Source organism: Gobio gobio (assembly GCF_949357685.1).
Source record: "Gobio gobio genome assembly, chromosome: 5".
Lineage (NCBI taxonomy): Eukaryota > Metazoa > Chordata > Actinopteri > Cypriniformes > Gobionidae > Gobio > Gobio gobio.
This window is the reverse complement of record NC_137101.1, coordinates 23,435,505-23,457,918: the sequence shown is the minus strand read 5'-3', so window position 1 is coordinate 23,457,918 and position 22,414 is coordinate 23,435,505. Positions and strand designations below refer to the sequence as shown.

The following is a 22,414-nucleotide window of genomic DNA, read 5'->3' as shown; positions in this document are numbered from 1 at the left end:
CCGTCTAAAAAAAAAAAAAAAAAGTTTGTTTTTAGAGATGCGTCATCCTCTGTTTCAAGCAGGGAAGATTAACATTTAGTTAATATTTGTGTTTGTCCTCTGTTTTTGTCAAAGAAAGTTAACAATAGTTGAGCTGTGTTAACAAAGAAATGATCAGAGAAGTGAGTGTTTGGGTGTGTGGTAACAAAGAAATTCAAAAATGTTTAGAAAGAATGCTAGACTGACCCCCACAACTGAAAAAGGTGGTCTCGCAGCTCCTCTGTGGACAGACAGCGATTTCATATCACAGTTAGGAGTGCAGATTAATTTAATTGTCACCGAGAAAGTTAGACAAAAACTAACTCAGAAATATGAGATCCATCCGGACAAGAATTGGTCGATTGATGAATGTAAAAAAGTTTTAGGAGCATGTATTCGCAAGAACAATGTGAAAGGCATTATTTGTTGTCACAGAGAATTTGGTTTAGCGCTAGCTAGACAACAGTCTCAGCAGATCTCAGAGCTAGAGAAACAGAACGAAGAACTCTGTGCTAGAGTAGCTTCTTTGACTAAGAAATTGAACCTCAACAAAGCTGAAGAGAAAACTGATGTGAATGAAGTTAGTCAGACTGATAACGCTAATCCTGACTTGCAAGCTTTCTTTGAAACAGATGTAGCCATTCAATCAGTATCTGATGTGCCTGTTGATTCAGTTAAATTTAGCGTCACAGCCCCGAACATTGTTTTACAGAGTGCACCAGTCACAAACCCATCCTCATGTACGTCTGCAATGACTGAAGTTTTGTTAGAGGATGAAATGACTCATGATTGTGTTACGGTTACAAACGCAACTACGAATGAAATAGCAGAAACTCCCATTGAGAATGCAGAATTGGAGTTGTTTGTTGAGGGTTCAGCTCAAGTGATTGAAGGTAACATTACAGCAGCTGCAGTTTTGTGTCAGGGAAGAAAAACCTGGAGTCATGTGTCACACTATAAAGTTGTTCCCCCACCAACAGGGATAGGGTAGGACACGAATCAGTGAGGAGCCCAGGAAAGAACTGAATGCAACAGGCATTCGGGGGCCAAACCTGCGGCGAAGATTCCCTTGTAGGCATTCCCATCCACTAGTCCATCCTTACCTCACTGTTTCTTTAGGTGTCACAGGAATTAACAAATAGGGAAAAAAGGAACAACAATAGCAGACTCCGATTGAACAAAGAGACAACCCTGATGTTTGCTGTCTTTTAGAACAAATACTGCTCTGTTGTCTTTTGTTTTTTCTTTGTGCAGATACCTATTGAGGGCTGTCCCCAGATTCATACGCACCGATCCTCACCTGCGTATGAAGCCACAACCTCTGAAGGACAACGAGACCCACTACTGAGTCAACTGTCAAGAAGAAGAAAAGAAAAAAATACACAACGCAGAAAATGATCTACGGGAATTTCAGTCTTCCATCAACATGATCAAGATTGCCTTGCTACAAGATTGCCTTGCGACATCGCACAAAGTGTAGACTCCAGAAACAACATATTCTCAGAGCTGATGAATATGTCAAGAAACACCTTGTTTGCTGGAAAGAACGTTTGCATGCCACACCTGCCTTCAGTAGGAGCAGGAATCCCATGGGTGGAACATGATGGGAGGAACGTCTGTATATAACATCCTGCTCAGCCAATTCAATGGCAGGTGCACCCTGATTGCTCTCCTACCACCAACAAAGAAGATGGCTGCATTCAAGGACTCACTTATGCACAAACATGGTGGTCAAGGACTCTTGAACAAAATCCAACAAGACATTCTTGATCTTTCAGCAAAATTACATCAGATGACTGAAGATAATTCTTCATGGTTCGGAAACCTGTAAGGTCAACAAAGAACTCACAAGGACTGATCCAACCACAAAAGAATATTGCCCGTAATGAACTTCACGGACCCTAGTGGCATGTTTGTTCCTGTGGCAGCATGTCATTCGTCACTACAGACAATCAACACAGAGCAAGTGAAATGTGCCTGTAACTTTTTCCAAGTTACATGACTAGGCAAGGCAAGGCAAGGCAAGGCAAGGCAAGTTTATTTGTATAGCACATTTCATACACAGTGGCATTTCAAAGTGCTTTACACAGAAATGAAGTTAAAATAGTTATAAGTGAATAAAATAAAAATATATATAGTATAATAGTTATAATAGGAATTAAAAGGAAATTAAAAGGAAATAAAAATAAAGATGAAATCCCCTATCTGGGGTGGAAGAAAATGGAGAGTCAGGTTTACGCTCCCCCGTCTCTCAACCTCTTCCACCCAGACAGCCTTAACAAAATAAAAAATAATTAAAAATAAAAGTATAATTAAAAACTAAAAATAAAACAGGGTTAAAATGAAACATAATTAAAGTGCAAGCAGTTCGGACAAAGCACAGAGCTCATTGAGTAAATGCATAAGATAAGGTGCAATCAGTCGGACGTACAGTGGCATAGCTCATTCAGTAAATGCACAGCTGAACAGATGTGTTTTGAGTCTGGATTTGAAAGTGGCTACTGTTGGAGCACATCTGATCTGTTCAGGAAGCTTGTTCCAGCTACGGCTGGCATAATAGCTAAACGTAGACTCTCCTTGCTTTGAGTGAACCCTTGGTATTTCTAATTGACTTGATCCTGATGATCTGAGTGATCTGTTGGGTTTGTATTTAATCAGCATATCTGCAATGTATTGAGGTCCTAGGTCATTTAGTGATTTATATACAAGTAATAGTACTTTAAAATCGATCCTAAATGTAACTGGAAGCCAGTGTAAAGACCTGAGGACTGGTGTGATATGGTCATATTTTCTGGTTCTGGTCAGGATCCTGGCAGCAGCGTTCTGTATGAGCTGTAGCTTTCTAATGGTCTTTTTGGGAAGGCCAGTGAGAAGACCATTACAATAGTCCACCCTACTGGTGATAAAAGCATGAACGAGTTTCTCTAAGTCTTGCCTGGAAATAAAGCTTCTAATTCTTGCAATATTTTTCAGATGATAGTAAGCTGATTTAGTTATTGCTTTGACATGACTACTGAAACTCAGTTCTGACTCCAAAATCACACCAAACCTTTAGCCTCAAGATATGCGTTCACCTTGAGAATTTCATCTTTGTTTCCTAATGTAGTGATTTCAGTTTTAAATTTGTAGACTAGGCGATGGGGCTTATGCTAAAAAAACATAAGCTATAGAATGGACTGATGAAGGTTTAAATTTGTATTATGTGGGAGTTATTAGAACTCCCAAAGGGGGGAATGTTGAATTACAAATGTATACATTGTTATATCTAGGTTCAAATGTAATAGAATATAACTGAAAACACTATCTATATTTGTGTTTTACATTTTGAAGTAAACTTGAGGAAATTCTAAGGAGATTATTTCAGGCTGTGTAAGTGGTTGAGACATTAAGTCTTTTGTCTCTATGCAATTTCCTGACTATTTAGCATGACAAGTTTAGAGCAATACTGCCTGAGTGATTGAATTAGCATCTATGCAGTTGAATGGCACTGTTATGCTGATTGAATCTGGACGAGGGACACAGTTATGTAGGGTGTGTCCTTTATCTACACAACATATGCATTCCTTTGTTTGAATGTCTCCTCCTCTGCTGTATAACCACTCCCCCTAACATATAGATAAATTGCCTTGTTTTGTACTGTTAAAATCAGACTGTTTTCGGGCGACCTGCAGCACAGAGAGTTCTCATTAAAAGAATTACTTCTGTTTGATCCCGACGTCTCCTGGTCTCCATACTTCAAGAAACAACTGAAGTTCACAACAGTATGATTCAGTAGTATGCAATTCTCAGGAATGCATTCTCTTAAAAAACAAATTTTAATCCAGTGATCACAATCGAGACTTGGACATTTATTGGTCAGGTGAAGTGAACACTGTTGATGTGTGTGTGTGTGTGTGTGTGTGTGTGTGTGTGTGTGTGTGTGTGTGTGTGTGTAGGAGGTGGAGAGCTTCAGCCAGTGGAGGGGAATCCTCATCGGAGTGTATGGAAGGTTTGCTGTTGGAGAATGGCAGAGGAGGTGAGGAAACTGTAGATCAGTGGTTTACAACGGGGTGCTAGAGGTTCAGTAGGGAATTTGAGAAACGAATAAATGTAGCAAATGTATTTTTAACGTTAACGTAGTCATTTAAGATATTTTTATGAAATATTTTCAACACTTCAAAACTGTTTTGAAACTATTTATTTTAAAGGGCTGTACAAATGTATTTGAATTTAATCAAAATGACATTAAATAATTTTGTGTAAAAAATGTGTTGTCTTTTATCATTGCACTCTTACAAATTTTCTCACACAGTATAAATAGATTTTTATATTTGAAAATACATACAGTAGCTGCCTTATAAGGGAAACATTGTATTTAGTTCTTAGCATTAAAAAGTTTGAAGACCTTTGCTCTGTCAGGATAAAAGTCTCAGGAAATTAAAATGGAAAATTAAATGAAATGTCTGTGAATGTCTCAGTCATTTTGTTTGTTGTTCTGATTTAGATTCTACTTTGTTTTGCTGTTTCAGGAGCAGTTCAACAGATATGAACGAGCCATCTATGCTGCACTGAGTGGAAACCTCAAACAGGTCAAAAACCGTCCGTCCATTCTTACACTATTTCTTTCCTCTTGATTTTAGTCATTATTTGAATATGTCCTTATGTCCTGCAGCTGTTACCCGTGTGTGAGTCGTGGGAGATACAGTCTGGGCTTATTTCCGAGTGATGGTGGACACTCTGGTAGAGCAGGAGATCTGTTCTTCTGGTCTGGGCAGTGAGGAGCTGGAGGAGTTGCCCAGAGAGTTCCTGGAGACCAAGTACGACTTTAAACACATTCTCATGTACATCATATTAATTAATGTGCTTCTCCACGAAATCAAATGATTGATTCTATTCCTTTTTCAGTTGGACTTTGGAGAAACTCTTTGAAGAGCTTCAAGCAACAGAATCCAGAGTGAGGATGAATAAATGAGGTAACAGACTAAACAGATTGAAATGTCTCTTTTCTGATCTTGCACAAATGTTTTGGGTTCTGGATGCAACCAAGGAGCATTACCATGTGATTCAGAAGTTTGTCATTCTTGGGGATCTTGATGGTATGCTTTGAGAACATATTTTGAGGGATCTTAGTTTTTCTTTTTCAAAGGAAAAAATAAAGCATTTAATGTCCACTGAACTCGTGTTGAAAGGTCTTCTGGAGGAGCTCAGTGATTGGTTGGGAAGAAGTACATCTTTTCCAGCTCATCTGTTTCGTTTCATGTCACATTTAGTGCTGTTTTATCGCAGCTTGGGCATGCAGCTCAAGGTACGTACACATACGTGTATGTTTTAGATTGTATTGCTCTTCATGTGTCTAGCTAATTATTGTATAGAGAAAAACAAACAAATGTTTGAAACTCATTGATTGGTTTGATCTGTCTTTGTCAGGAGGAGGTGTGTGTAGATATCCTGAAGGCCTACATCTCTCTGTTAGTGAAGGAGAAGCAGGTGGATCTCATTGCGTTCTACGTCAGTCATCTTCCTTCTGACATGGCCGTGTCACAATACGCTCAGTTCCTGGAGGAAGTCACTGAGACTGAGCACCGCAAACACTGTCTGGACCTGGCAACTCAAGCAGGTGAGGTCAAAGAGTCTTGCATTATGGCGAAAGGGGTTTATTTTGCGATAATGACAGACTCGAGGCCCTGATGTACTCACAGCGTGAAAAAGTTTTTCGTTCTTTGTTTAGGGGTAAAAAGAAGTTTGCAGCAGTATACTGTTAGAAAACATCCTGACGCTGCTGAGAGAGCTGTTTAGATGAATATGCAAATATGTGCTGAACGCTTTCCTCTAACAAAATAAACACAAAACAAAAGTGACAGCAGTGAGAAAACAGCTGTTAAGTAAGCATCTGATTCTGATCATAGCGATGTGGATGTTTGCACGAGCTCTGCAATTCGGCCGTCAAGTAAAGTCAAGTCACATTTATTTATATAGCACTTTAAAGATTACTTTTTTAGTTCACTCAAAAATGATAATTCTGTCATTAATTACTCACCCTCATGTCGTTACAAATCCTTAAGACATTTGTTCATCTTCAGAACACAAATGAAGATAATTTTAATGATATCTGGGAGCTCTCTGTCCTGCCATTGACAGTGAATGTCAAGGAAATGAACACTGCTGAGGCTTGGAAGTGGTAGTTGCATTTTTTTCACAGACGAAAATGAGATGATAACTAAATGAACCAGTTTTTTGAAAGTTTTTGTCAATGACGATAATCTATTGACATTTTCATTTTAGGCAAATCTAATGTAGATTTAGTTGAATAAAATCGTGCTCGGGTTATGTACATAACCCTTGTTCCCTGAGATAGGGAACGAGCACTGCATCGGAACGACGAATTTGGGGATGCTCCCTAAGCATCAGCGAATCTGAAGTCAGAATGACAACTAGGCCAATCCGATTGGCGTGCGTGATGACGTAACTGTGATGGCATACCCGGAAGTATAAAAGGGGAGTTGGCGCATAATGTCAGCAGTAATTGCTCTGAAGCATGCGCTCCAGTCGTGCCGAGGTGTGGCGACGAGATGCAGTGCTCGTTCCCTATCTCAGGGAACAAGGGTTATATACATAACCTGAGCAGTTCCCTTTAGAGGGAACTCGCACTGCATCGGAACGACGAATTTGGGGAATGAGTACCCACTAGGCCACACCGAGGGTAGCGCCTGCCCTAGTGTGAAGCCGGAGACCGGGCACAACTAGGACTGGAGCACCCTAGCGCCAGGCGTCGCAGGGAGGTGCAAACTATAAAACCTTATAAAGGTGTGTGGGGTAGCCCACCCGGCCGCCTCGCAGATGTCCTGCAAAGGGACCCCAGAAAGGAGAAACCATGCCCCTGGTGGAATGCGCCCTCACGGCCATCGGTGAAGGCAGATTGCGCACCTGATAGGCCGTGGCTATTGCCTGGACAATCCAGTTACTGATTGTCTGGGTTGACGCAGGCAGCCCTTTCTTAGGTGAACCATAGCACCCTAATAGCTGCTCAGATTTCCTCCACTGTGCAGACTTCTCCAGATATTTTAAGGGCTCTGACTGGCAGAGCAGGTGAAGTCTCCCTTCTTCCGCCGTCGCATGAGGCGGAGGATGAAATGCCTGAAGAACCAAAGGCCTGACCACACTAGATGGCACCTTGGGCACGTAGCCCGCCCTAGGATGTAAGATGGCCTTTACTCCGCCAGGGGCAAACTCCAGGCAAGTTGGCGTAAGCGCCAAGGCCTGAAGGTCCCCCACTCTCCTCAGAGAAGTGATGGCTAAGAGAAAGATCATCTTAAGGGTCAGGTTCTTTGGGTCCGCTGACTCTAGCGGCTCGAAGGGGGCCTCAGCCAATCCTTCGAGTTCCACTGCCAGATCCCAGGTTGGGACTCTGGAACGAGCCGCAGGCCTCATCCTCCGAGCCCCATGGAGGAACTGTACAACCAGCTGGTGCCTACCCAAAGGCCCATCACCCATAGGAGTGTGGAAAGCCGCAATGGCAGCCACGTACACCTTGAGTGTGGACGGGGTTAGACCCACAGAGAAGCGATCTTGGAGGAACTCCAGCACTGAAGCCACTGGGCAGTTAACTGGGTCCACCTCACGCTCCCTGCACCAAGTGGAAAATACATTCCACTTGAGGCTGTACAGTCTCCTCGTAGACGGAGCCCTGGAACTGAGTAAGGTCTCTATCCCCTCTGCCGATAGGCCAGCCTCTAGTTACCTGGTCCCCTCAGGGGCCAGACCCACAGGTTCCAAATCTCCGGGCGGGGGTAAAATATCGTACCCGCCGCCTGAGATAGGAGATCCCTCCTCAGAGGAATCTCCCACGGCTGACCTGCTAGAAGAGCTATGATATCCGAGAACCAAACTCGAGTCGGCCAACGGGGTGCTACCAGAAGTGGGCTGACCCCCTGTCGCCGGACCCTCTCCAGGACTCCCGGGAGCAGAGCAATCAGGGGAAATGCGTACAGACGCAGCCTCGGCCACGTCTGAACCATGGCATGAGGGAAAACCACAGTGGACAGTGGGACGTCTCTCGAGACGCAAACAGATCCACTTCCACTGGGCCGAACCTCTCGCATATGGCCTCCACCACCTCTGGGTAGAGTCGCCACTCCCCGGGCCTCAGCCCCTGCCTCGACAGGATGTCTGCTCCCTGATTTTGGACCCCCGGTACATACATTGCCCTGATGGACAACAGTTTCCCTTGGGACCACAGGAGGATGTGATACGCCAGTCTGCATAGAGGGTGCGACCTCAAACCCCCCTGATGCCGTGCCCGAACCAGTGAGGGAGGCGTCTGTTGAAACGGATTTCCGGCAACAGGACGCTCCCAATACTGGCACCTGGGACAGAAACCAAGGTTTCTTCCATATGACTAGGGAACGAAGGCCACTGCGTGTTACCCTGATCATACAGAATGGATTTCCCCTCAAGGAAAGCCACCTGGTTTACTTCCGTATCAGGACATGGTGGCCGCGGAGGTCCGGGAAAAAGCTCCTCAGAGCTTTGTAGACCGCCAGCATTTCCAGGCAGTAGATGTGCCAGGAGAAATGCCGGGTCTCCCACAGACCTCTCGCAATGCGGCCGCCATGACCACATCCCAGCCAGTGAGGGAGGCGTCTGTTGAAACGGATTTCCGGCAACAGGACGCTCCCAACACTGGCCCTTGTGACAGAAACCAAGGTTTCTAACATATGACTAGGGAACGAAGGCATCTGCGCGTTACCCTGATCATACAGAATGGTTTTCCCCTCGAGAAAAACCCCTTGATTCCCAGCCACCACTGTATGGGTCTCATGCAGCAGGCCAAGAGATATTCTGTTGGACGCAGCCGCAATGAGCCCCAGCCGTCCTTAAACTGCTTCACAGTAATGCTGTGGCCTAGCTTCATTTTAGAGACCACCGCCCGTATGGACTCGATACGTGCGGGAGACAATTGTGCCCACAACGTAGAGAATCACATACGACTCCCAGGAACACAGTTCTCTGAGAAGGCGTAAACACGCTACTGCGTGTAGAGTCTCAAAGGGCTAGGCCGCCTGGAAGAACCCGATATTGGTACACTTTGCCCCCAAAAGCGAACCTCAGGAACTTCCTGTGACACAGAAGGATGGATACAGGGAAGTATGCGTCCTCTTCAGACCCATCGTGACAGACCAGTCCTCAGACTGGATCTGAATCATAATGGAGGAATTGCTAAGCATCTTGAATCTGAATCTCCTCAGAGAACGATTCAAGTACCTCAGGTCTAAAGTTGGACGCAACTCGCCATCCTTCTTAGGAACTATGAAGTACCGGCTGTAGAACCCGGACTCCCTGTCTGGCGGAGGAGCACATTCTGTGGACTCCCTACCGACAGGGAGTGAACTTCCTGTTCCCTTACCCGAACCTGCCCAGGGACTACTGCCGTCCAGACCACCCCACTGAACTTCGGGGGAAGGTAACCGGACTGCAGTCTGTATCCCCTTTTCTACAGTCGCAGGCCCCAAGCTGATATATTCGGAGGCATAACCATGCGCCGAGATAATCTGCTAAGGGAACCAGCCTCTTGAGGCCGGCCTCGGGTGTCAACCGAGCCTCCTCCCCGACCCCTGAAGCGGCTAACCGGCAGGGCGAAATCGAGGAAGATTTTCGGTGTGCGTACGCATTTGCTGGACCGCCACAAGTCTTGCTAGAGGCGGCTGGTGCAGCGCGTGCACAGGGAAACAATGTGGCCCGTACTAGGCGGCGAGAGCACAGCATCGATTCCTGAAAACTACACAGGGGAGGTGACCTCGATCGCTCCTACCCGGGAGAGGGGGCTGGCCAGCAGGGGCCTCATCTAAGGGAGCAGCTCGACAGGGCCGCAACACTAGGGCGGACACTGCGATTAGCAATTGCCTGAAACTGATGTGTCCCGCAGGCCACAAGGCGGCGAGAACGACATCAACTTCAGGAGGGCTCCATCTTAGATGAATATCCAGTTCACAAGTTAAACACGCTTGGGTGACAGAATTAAAGTATCCAACTTATCAAAGTCGGATAACATGACACTCAATTCCTCGGAATTAAATGCCATCATAATCACCAAACCCGTGCAACCTGATCTGAATGACAGGCTGAATAAAAAATACATCTAACTCCTCAAAGTCAGATAATATTTTAATTTAATTCCTCAGAATTAAATGCAGCCACAATAAGGTGAAACATAGTCTGAACGATAGGCTGAATATCTAACTCCTCAAAGTCAGATTATATTTTATTTAATTCCTCAGAATTAAATGTAGCCGTAATCATCAGACGACACTGTTTTATTTGTATTTATACGGACTCATAAAACCCCGCGTTGCCTCAGCAATTGGTGGTTCACGTGGTTCAAGCCGTCATAATACAATTGGCTTTCACCTCTCGAGAAAAAAGCCAAACAGTATCACACAATACGGTGAAACATGGTCTGGATGACAGGCTAAATATCTAACTCCTCAGAGTCAGATCATATTTCATTTAAATCCTCAGACTTAAATGCAGCCATAATCATCCGATGATACTGTTTTATCATACTATAAGGACTCGAAACCCACACGTTGCCTCAGCAACGTGGCTCAAGCCGTTAAGCCAACCAGTATCCCATGCACACCGATCGTGTGTGTTCACTTTAATTGCAGACCCATAACCTGCGTGCTGCCTTGGCAATCGCGAGATTGAATCTTGCATATATAAGAAGTGCTTATAACTTCGACTGCCTCGATGCTGAGCACGTCTAATTCCTCAGAATCAGACCGCTCAAGCATCGGGTCCTCCGCCCCGGGGGAAGAAGCCGCAGCGCGGGCTTCCACACGGGGAAGGAGAACATCTGAACTGTCAGACAAAGACTAGGAAGATGCCTCAGCAGTCCCAAGTCCTGCTAACAGTCCATCCGTGACCGTCCTCGCCGCACCGCCTCGACCGATCCACGGGGCTCACGAGGCTGGCCAGCCTCATCGAACACGGCCAGCCGAGAGCGGAGCAGCCTGAGTGTCAGCTTCTCATAATGCTCGCAAGCGGCTCCCTCGAGAGCCGCCCGAGCATGCTGAACACCCAGACACGGCACACACAGCAGGTGTGCATCCGAGCCCGACATGTAACGGGGACACGGATGCACACACTGCTTAAACTCTCTTACTTTTCCATCATTCACACACTTTTGCTTTCACTCTGACAGAACAACAGTAAATAGACAGACAATTGTTTTCAACAGAGAGCGCTATGCTGAAGAGCAATAACTGCCGACATTATGCGCCGGCTCCCCTTTTATACTTCCGGGTATGCCGTCACAGTTACGTCATCACGCACGCCAATCGGATTGGCCTAGTTGTCATTCTGACTTCAGATTCGCGGATGCTTAGGGAGCATCCCCAAATTCGTCGTTCCGATGCAGTGCGAGTTCCCTCGAAAGGGAACTAAATGGCATTTTAGTCAAAAAACGGACTAAAACGAAATCAAAATTTGCTGTCAAAATTAACACTGCCAGAAAGCTAGTAAAATATCATTAAAGTAATCCATGTGACTCCAGTGGTTTAACCTCAATTGTATGAAGTGACGCGAGTGCTTTTTGCGCTAAAAAAAACATAATTGACCACTTTATTTATAAAATATTAATCTCCAACGCATGTTCACACAACAACATCTGCTCTCGCTTCATATTGTATTCGTCCTGGTGCTCTCGTGAAAAAACTCTTTGGAGAACACAATTTGAACAAAACAGCTTTTCAGTTTTAAACATGAAAAAGGTTTCAGTTCCTTCAGATCCAGAGAAGATTTCCATGTCAAAGCTCATGAGCCCATCTACCAATTGCATCATCGCAATGAACCAATGGTAGTTTGGTGTTTGCCAGCCGGAGCTAACTTTTCTAGAAATTTCGCTTTGGAATTTCAACTGTTTTGAACTCCCAAAATGACCTCTAAATGAACTTTGTTTTGGTCCGATTTTGTTCAAAATGACGTCATACCAGTTTGTTCGTTCATTGATTTAGCTTGAAGTATATTGGGGTCTTCACTGTACATTACTTTGGTATTACATGCTTATTATAAATTATGTTTATGCTTTGTGGTGTTTAGGTTTGGAAGTGCCATCGATAACAAAAACTGTAGTTGAGACCATCAGAGAGAGAGACACAGATGAGTTTGCCCACCATGACCTGACCCCTGCCCTGGATACAGCAACTACAGTGGTACAAATGAACTGTTAACTGTTTTAATTTATAAAACTATAACTAATTACCAATAGAATAAACTGAAAACTCTTCATCTGTTCACACAGGAGGATCAGCAGAAGATTGATGTCATTGACTGGCTGGTGTTTGATCCCGCCCAGCGAGCTGAAGCCCTTAAACAGAGCAATGCCATCATGAGGAAGTTCTTAGGTGAGACTTTTACAGCTAAATTATTGTATTAAGATGTAATTGAGTTGTAATTGATACTTTTATATTCTGTAATTGATTTTATATTTTGATTTTAGAATTGATTTTCGTTTATAAAATGTATTGTTTAGAATTAAACCACTATAATTTATCCTTATTTTATATTTATATTTTAAATATTTGTTCTGTTCTTAATACCATTACATTTGAAGTATTTGTTGTGGGAACTAAAATACATGTTTATAATGTTTGTAAATTATTCATTTTATTTTATTTACTATGTTAAAAGGTATTTTACATAATTTCTGAATCTACGGTAATAAGACTTATCTGCGTTTTCTCTCTCAACAATACCGTTTTGACCCTATGCAACTTATATTTAGGTGCGACTTATTTTCCATAAAATACATGTTTATACTTCTATAATTGAAATGGCTTTATTCATAGTTTCTGTCACGTCACTGTCGCGATGCCCTGGAGGGCAAAACAGGCATAAAACTGCAGTACAAGGTCAGAACAGGATATCCACACACTGCTTACTACTAGTGCTGGGTGGTATACCGGTTCATACCGAATACCGGTATTTATTTTTTTTATGATATGAATTTTGATGATACCGCAATACCGGTATATGTCGCTTAAACAACGTTCGGAACGCGCGCAGTGCGTCATTGTTTGAGAGGGGACGCATTTCATTGATGCACTGTAGTAAGGGCAGTCAGAGCACAGTTGAGATCGCATTACAGCACAGTCTATGGCTGAATCCTATACTCTCATTCACTATTCCCTACGTTATCACTTTATTTGAAGGAGTGAATGAAAACGTGCGTAAAGTCGGACAGCGTTGTGTATACATCGGCTGTACACTCGTTATTGCGGTGCAATGGGATAGAATGAGTGCACTCAATAACGTCCACTAGGGTTTCAGACACCACTAAAGCGCTGTCCCCTCCAAATAATGTTCTATTTGAGGTTATAGGGGGTGATTTCAGATTCATCCCTTGATTAGACTACAGTGGAGAATTCAAACTACACGCGGCGCGCGAGAGAGAGCGGTTTCTGCGCGGAGCGCCACGATGGGTTTAACAACGCCACCACATGGATCGTATAGCACTGATATAGACCGGAGCAAGCGTGTTTAATAATCTAGTGCTCTAGACATGAACCAGAAGCGTGTATGCGCGCATATTTCATCACGTCTTATTAAAATGAAATGTATGCACTGATTACACTGATACAACCGTAGCCTATGTCTTATCACGAACGCGCTGACACAATGGATTATTCTGCTACACAAAAGACAATGAATGATGTAAGTTAATAAATAAACTGACAATTCAAAGAAGAATGGGCAAAAAAGTAACTGCTTTATTCTTTCTGTGTTTAACTGATGTGTCATTCGTTCAGAGAGTGCTCTTAATGTATTGCAAATATCAGCGTTTCTCCCTCGTTTTGTCAGTTTGTTGTTATATAGGGTTAGATTTTTAAAATGCTTAAGGTGCCCTCAACTCAACTTTTAATATTCAGGTGTCTGTAAATATGACTCTGAGTGTGTTGCAGGTCTGTGTTTTATTGGTTGTTGTCTCTCCACAGCATCATTTTGTGGGGCTTTGTATTAACTCTAGAGTGGAATTCTTCTACAATATTCACTCATCATGACAGTAAAATAGGGCATTCTAGTCAATCTCCTGCAGTATTTACTCTCTCAATCAGTAGAAAATGTGGTTAACACACTGTCATGCATAGGGGAAAAAAATACCGCCATATATCGCGAAACCGTTATAATTTAAAAAAATACCGTGATATACATTTTTGGTCATACCGCCCAGCACTACTTACTACTATTCTGTAGTGAACACTTCTAACTTTGATCGTTAATGGCTTTTCTTTTTCACTTTCTCCAGATGGAGTATGAGAACTGGCAGGGGCGTCTGGGAGCACTGACTGAGGATGTGAAGGAGAGGATATATAATGTTCTGCTGTTTGTAGATGGAGGATGGATGGTGGATGTCAGAGAGGTGAGTAGGTTCTCTATTGATTTATAGCTTTGATAAACATTATAACTGTCAGATCAGAGGTCATTTATAACTAGGACTGTCACGATTCCTTGATTAAATTCAAGTACTCGATTTAAAAAAATCCTTGATTGGAATTTAACTGTGTTGAGTAACCGGCAAAATACCGGAAGTGGTGCATTCCAGAGACGAGAATCCATGAACTGCATTATTAGACCATTTTCTAAGGCTGCACAATGTATTAACTTTTTTTAAAAACCACACTATAGCATTGTACTATTGTGAATTCACTAATGCATACCCTACGGGTTTTATATATAATAATATGCTTTATTTACATGCATGTAGGTTACATGTATCTCAGATAGTGGTGCAACGGATCACAAAACTCACGGTTTGGATCGCACTACGGATCATGAGTCACAGATCGGATCATTTTTCGGATCAGAATAAAAGGGGGAGGAGACAATTTTTATTTGCGTTCCATTTATTACATGAAAACTTTTGGTGTTAACATAACCTATATGGTTTATAGGTTAACAAGGAACAACAAAAATAAAATAAATAAATAACCATGGTGTTAACAAAAATAAAATAAATAAATAACCATCTGAATAAATCAAATTTGACTAAAAAACAACCTGAGACGTGAAAATGGGCCAGAGATTTTTATTTTTTTATTTTAAAGATTAGGATGTCAACATTCTCAGGGAGAGTAGAGCTCTACAACTTGTCAGCATTGCAATTATCTTTGTAGACCTATACATTATTTTATAGATATAATGTTTAAACGCACTATACTTAAACAACGTTTTATTGAATTCATTACTTTGTATTTATATAGCCTAATCCCTACTTTAGACGTATATATTACGTTGCTCATGCAAATTGCAAAACAGACAATAGACTATGTTAAAATAACAAACATTTTATATTAAAACTTATGCTTTTCTTTCGTTTTTAAATCTTTTTACAATAAATCCTGCAGGTCATAAAGAACTTTGTTTTTCCACCTCCAAGAAAGGACAGGTGCTCTCCATTATGTCTCCTTGTTTACTTAAAGGCCGTTTTCCTTGCTTTAGGCTACTCGAGGCAAAAAGCCGTGTGTTGACTTTAAAACCAAGTAGACGTTACATTATATGCATCTTTGGTGGAATTACTAGATTTTCGTATCGATACATGTTTGTTATAATGTGGATGCGCTGTCACTTTAATTCAGCGCCAGCACATAAAAAAATAGACTCTGTGCGTAAACGATCGCAGCACAGCTGATGGCTACGCGCTCCTGGACGCACTGACGGACTGAAGCCTTGTTCAGTGTGAAAGCTGTATCCGTTAACATGGGTACGGAACAAATACGCACTGCAAACGGTGTATGCGTGAAACGGGCGTCGGCAGGTGCCATGCTCGATGTATGCGCCACTTTCATATGGCTTTCTCGTGCCACAGTGCCTACATGATGTTACAGTTTTGGCCACACCCTTCTTCCGTCATCATTATATTTTACGGGGAAGCCAAAATGCTCCCATACATGCGATTTGACTGATGCGGGAGGCTTTTCAAGTTCTTCTAGGCCTACTTCTCCGCTAGCCACTGTTGACTGATGAACATGCCCTGTTCTCTGAAACTCAGCATCGAGTTTAAAGGAACGAGATCACTTAAAAAGCAATATCAGCAGAAAAACAGTCTTTAAGTCTGCGATCGCTAAACAATTCAGATTAATCCACAAGTAAAAAAAAAAAAAAGCACAATAAATCCGCGGGTCACGTGCGTGCCGAACCGTGGGTCGTGATCCGTATGGATCACGGATCAACTGCGATCCGTTACACCCCTAATCTCAGAGCAGCTCCGTTCACAGTAAATGCTGCTCTATATGAACTGATATCATTGCATATGTTGTGAGGTTTGTGTTGCTTATAACATTCATCTGGGAATGCAATGTTTGCCATTTCATCAGATCTGCAAGGTAAATCATTTATAATCCTACGCCAATATGGGAGAATACATCAATATGTTTCTAAATATGTGAGCTGTTCGTCGCAGTTTCAAAATAAAAGTCTAAACCCTTGCTCTGAGTTTCATTCTTGTTCAAGAAATGACAGTGGCTGTAGCATTTCTATCGTTAAGAAGTGGCCAAATAAAGATTAAGATTAAGTAAACATTTGAATTAAATGTTGTTTGTCTAAAGCCCAGGACACACTGCACGATTTTCAGCTGTCCCAGACAAAAGATTGCCATCGTGAAACCGTTGTGGCGATTTCTGTGATCGTGGCTCCTAATCGGTGGTCCTATGTCGCACAATGAGAGAGGTTCAGGACGACCATTGTCAGTCTTGAGACCATAGAGAGCCTACGACAATTTTGTGACTGTCAGAAATTCAGCATGATCACCGCAGTGTCTACTGACCAGCCAATAAAAATGACACATGAAATCAATGCAACATGGCACAACTGCTGTCTCTCTCTGCAGGCATTTGTTATAATGCATAATGTACAGAAGTTGATTGTTTATATTATGTATATTGTGCAATTTAACAGTGTTGTAAAAAACTTGCATTTGATACTTTATTTGAATCTAATATTACTGCTTCTTTTTAATATATATGTATTTTAATTAATTTTAAAGGCTTAGTTCTTTGCTTGGGTCTATTTTTTATCACCCAATAAGATTACTCAATTACCATAAATAATCATTAGTGACTGCCCTATTTATAACCTTAAATAATTGAATATATATCATTTTGTTTTATAATAATTTTAAATTGAACAAATTCATTTTTGGATTGTAGTATGTTCAGAATTAGCTGGATGTGTGTTTTTGCAGGAAGCAGAGGAAGACTCTGGTCGCACTCATCAAATGGCTCTGCTGCGGCGTTTGTGTCTGCCCATGATGTCGTTCCTTCTGCTAACCGTACTGCAGCGCACTGAACGCCACCAGGAGAGTCTGCGTCTGGCTGACATCATCGCATCTGACCAACACAGACTATATGAGGTGTGGCATCTAAACCTTTTAGAGAATGATTGTGAATGTAGACATGAAAAGTGTTTCTCTTTTTAAATTACCATAAGTGGTGAAAGTAAATGCATTAGATGTGATCTGAACTTTCTGTCTCTGTCAGGTTTTCTCTAAAGAGGAGCTACAGAAGTTTCTCCTGAAGATGAGAGAATCATCTCTACTTTTGCTGGATAAAGGCCTGGATCCACTTGGATATGGGATTCAGCCCTAGACACTGTTTTCTCCTGCTGTTTATGTCCTCAGTCCTGTTTTGGAAGAAAATTGAGCTTCGTAATTTTGTATTTGAATAAAGATTGGTTGCTTGTTTAGCTACAGATGATGTATTTTTTTATGAGTCACATTGATTTTTAAAGTATTTCTTCCTCTAAAAAATTATATTTATAGTAACAGGTTTAGGATTTTCATAGTTAGAGAAACAACTTAGTATGTTTTCAATCCATATATATTAATTAATTATAACGCTATACACACTCATACATATATATATGCATACATACATATATATTTTACGAGTTTCGATTTCAATTTATTGTAGATAAGAACTTGACTGCATTTTAGTGATATATTGTTCGCTATAGGCTACTTAAATTCAGCGATGTTTTTTTTCTTTTCTTTAAACATACACTGACTCGTAAGAAATCGCTCCAAACGATTCAGTGCGTGAGTGAACTGTCCGAATCATCCAGACTGAACCGATTCAGACCGGTTTGCTAACCCTTGTTATGTCCATAGACCTATGTCCGTTTCATTGAAAAGAACCGTTAAAATGATTCATTTGCGATGCGGCCATCGTAAGTTTTAATTATAAACAGCTGACAGAAAATACGGGACACAACTTGAGTAACTTTTCTTTTAGGCTTTTCTTACCATATAGTGACAGAGAGTGAAGTAAATATAAACAGTGCCGAGACCCAAATTATTAGAAAGTTTTTTCACAGCTGTCCAATGGAGACGCGAGTTCATCATCCGTCAACTTTAACCGACAGTCTCGCGCAGACCACAAATCTAACGGAAGCTTTTCTGGTGGAAGACCTAAAACCTTCAAATGACACACCACAGATATCTCCATCTCTGTAAGTTTCCCAAACCACAATACACGAGCGTGTGAGCTGTTTATCGTGCTGCATAGTGACCCACACATAGCGATCAATTACGGTTCAGTTCAACGCAGACGAAAATATTGCGAATCTCTATCTCACAATTCGAATACAAACTCCCAGTTTTGTCTTGTTTCTTGCAATTGTGAGTTTATATCTCACATTTTAAACTTTTTTTCCATACGAAAATGCATTTATAAGTCCTGAAAATGTACGTTATGTGTTTGAGTTCGGTTTGAATGTTTCAAGGTAACAAAAGAAAAAATAATGACGTAAGTTACCATTTAGGCCAGGATGCCTTTTCGAATGGCTACATATAATTTCTGCACTATTTTTATTACTGTAGGGTACGTGCGTGTATGCCATCGCCATGCATTATGCAAGTGCTCTGGATGCTTTGCTTTTGAGAGTGTTGATCCATCAATATTGACCTTTACAGTCAAGCCAAAAGGTTGACCTTGTTAACTTATTGACATTATATTCTGTCTTCGGTTGCTTTAGTTCATTGAACATATCACATTCAAGCTCCAGACCCGAAACTTCAATATAGTCTGAATTTTCATTATGTATCAATATACCCATTTACTGATAATAAACAAAAGTTAAAAAATAAGCAGCTTTGTTGTAAGGGTGGGCCAATACGGAGTAAAAAAAATCAATAATGAGTTCCTGTTTTTTATATTTATAACATAAATCATAACATGATATGATACGAGCTATCACACAAGCAAGGATCTTTCAACTTTTAGTTTGCAGCACACTTTTTTTTATTTACACGGGTTAAGGGTGAAGAGGGATCAGTGGCATTAGGAGTTGTAGTTGTGGCATTACTCCTTCTCCTCATCCTCTATGTCAACCAGAATGAGTTCTGGAAGTGGCTCCAATGGGGAAGAAGTGACCGGCTGAGGCTTCCGGCTGGGAGGACGTTGCAGAGCATCGACTTCATCAGGTGCATGAGTGGGGCTCAGAGGAAGTCGTTTGGGAGGATGCACTTTAGATGAAGAGCGTCTGAAGAAAAACAGTACATCAGGTGCTGGAGTGGGGCGTGGAGGAACCGCCAATGGAAGCTTCTGTGATGAAGAGCGTTGAGGGGAAACAACTTCATCTGGACATGGAGGAACCGCCAACAGTTTAGGAGGATCCTCTTGAAGCGGAGAACATGGCAGGGATATCACATCCTCAGGTGCTGGAGCTGGTCTCTGAGCTTTTGTCACTGGCGGCAGGGGTTTGAACTGTGCGGCTGCTAGAGTGAGGTGTCCAGAGACACTTGGAAGCCTTGGTTCTCCCTCTATCGGCTTTAATATGGACGATCTCACCGTAGCATGTAGAGGCTTGACCTCCACAAGAAGTGGCTTTTTTGTAATCTTCCGCTCCTTCAGTTTTCTCCCCTTCCTTTTCTTTTCTCCAGCTTCTCTAAGCTCACTTCCTCCCTCCATCCACTTTTCTAGACCGTGCATCTTCACCTCTGTTTCCTCCTTTCTTTCTCCAAGCTGGCACTTCTCCGGGACCTTGCAGTGTTTCTTCCTGCACTTCTTGTCAGGGGCAGTGAAGTTGAAGGCCTCGCACTCTTCTTGAGGTGTCTCTACTGCCGCTAGTCCTTGCGCTGCACACTGCTGTGCTCTCTGAGGCGTCTCCCTTCTGCGGAAGAAGTGAGCAAAATGCTCAGACAGTTGTCTGAATATACTGCTTAACAGCGCCATTATGGATATCTGAAGAAAGTCCCGAAAGTCGTTCAATCTGTGCACTCCTAACACACCAACAGCAGACCAGAGTCAGAACTGCAGTTTACAGATGCCAGAACGGAATCTCCACGATGATGTCACAATAGTGAGCTAAACCCTGCTGGGCGAGAAGAATTCCGAGCAGCTCCAGCAGCTGCAAACACACACACATTCACACTAGTGCCACCAAATTTAATACTGACTGTTTCCAAACAAGTTTCCTTAACAGGGGCGGATTTTGTGATTTTGGGGTCCCAAGGCAAAAAAAACGTGGCCCTATATATACTGTAAAACATTTAAGGCCTCTCCAATTCAAAATTTTCTAGTGACTGATCATCTACATTTTTCAATTGGCCAAATTGAATTTCTGTGAATTGAATTTTATCCATTGTGGCAACAGTCTGTTAACATGGGCTCAATTAAATAATATGTTGAGCCAATGGAAAAATATAATTTACCAACGATGTAAAAAATGTCAGGCCTCTCCAATTTAAAATTTTCTAGTGACCGATCACATCAACATTTTTCAGTTGGCCAAATTGAATTTCTGTGAATTGATAAAATGTAATTCACAGAAATTCAATTTGGCCAACTAAAAAATTTAGATGTGATCGGTCACTAGAACATTTTGAATTGGAGAAATGTTTAACAGTGAAACTGTGAGATTGGTCCAATTAAATGTTTTAAATTTTAGTCACAATTGTTTATTTCTCACTGCCCAGAAGACAAAAATGACTAAAAACATAAATATATTAAGCAAAATACAGAACAAAGATAACAGGGTTGACATTTTATCACATTACTTTATTAACAAGTAAATTCAAACACAGGATATTTGAAAATATTTTTGGCCAATGATAAAATGTGAACATTTTTAATAAGGAAAAACTGAATACATTTAATAAGTCATCTGCATAACAGGATGTCTTGTTGTGGTGAAGAAAACGCGGCACTGCATAGGCTAAAAACCTACAAATAAAAATAAAAACTAACATTAATGACAAGTTCCCCTGCATCACATCTGGCAAATGACAGAACAGAAGTTTCTTCATTATATAATGAGGATGAGACGAATGAATGGACGAATAAGAAAATCACGAGCTTGACGTGTTTGATATTAAAAGGCAATAACTCAAGCCCTGAAAGAGGCCGACGCCAAATCTAACGGCACCGGGTCGCATGGCTCACATATCACACAAATGACTTAATTTACTTATTACCTATTATTTTAGACATATAAGACATGAGGAAAATAAAACGATTGGCTACCATTAGAGTAAACGAGAACACACTCATGAATGCATGAACTCGTGATTCTACAAAATGTCTTTTAAACTTCATACCGGGTCATGAAGCAAAACTCTGGAGAATAATTTCAGTGCTCAATTCTCACCAACGTCTTTGTGAGATGAATATCTCTATTCTCTTGGGAATGTCTGTTTCGGTCTTCAGGACAGGACCTGCTGGTTCGGCTCCGCTCGCGCTGCCGCTCCCGCGCTCCGCATTAGAAATCTCCACAAGAACGGTTTTCTTCAAGCGCATTTTGCGCATGCGTATACAGTTTTTCGGACGTAGGACTTGTTCAGCCAACATGGATTTTTCACTTCGACTTCACAGATTGACTGAGCACAATTAAATATGTTCGGTGAATATACAATTTTAATTTTGAGTGAAGACCTTAAGCTATGATTAGTACAATGCATCTTTTTGCATTGGGATAATTATTTGGAAGTCATTTATTGGGCCAATATGTAATGATCAATTTTCACAATTCTTCCCCCAATTTTTTTTTTACAGTGTACATCCAGCCTGTTGTAATTGCATAATAAACCTAGACAGGGTGATCATCATCAGGACCCTGTCCTGACATGAAGTGGACAGGTCTTATATCACCCTGAAGGGTTTTTTGCAATAACAACAGGCTGGATATACATTATCCTGCTTATTATATGGCTACTTCCCACATAAGCAAATAATTGGAGACAAAATATCGATTTTTGTTGAAATATTTTAGTAGCTCACTAAACGCAAAGCTTCAGTGAAGAAAACAGTTGCAAGTGGCTTTTAGCCAAGACGAGTGAAGAATTTCTAAGGGATAAAGTACACTAAAGTACGCTTTTTACACAGCTTTTCATTACATAAATAATTGTGGGGATGAGATATTGATTTGA

General features: G+C 41.7%; 1 protein-coding gene across 1 annotated transcript; it reads left to right on the top strand.

Moving 5' to 3' along the window:
* Positions 1–5,017: 5,017 nt before the first annotated feature.
* On the top strand, positions 5,018–14,402 carry LOC307126259 (nuclear pore complex protein Nup107-like; the record flags this gene model as incomplete). Its single annotated transcript, XM_079816721.1, has 7 exons — positions 5,018–5,093; positions 5,187–5,302; positions 5,425–5,614; positions 12,094–12,206; positions 12,296–12,398; positions 12,843–12,905; positions 14,300–14,402. 7 exons carry the CDS (start codon positions 5,018–5,020, stop codon positions 14,308–14,310), a joined length of 672 nt encoding a protein of 223 aa, XP_079672847.1. The 3' UTR covers positions 14,311–14,402.
* Between the last annotated feature and the right edge of the window lie 8,012 nt (positions 14,403–22,414).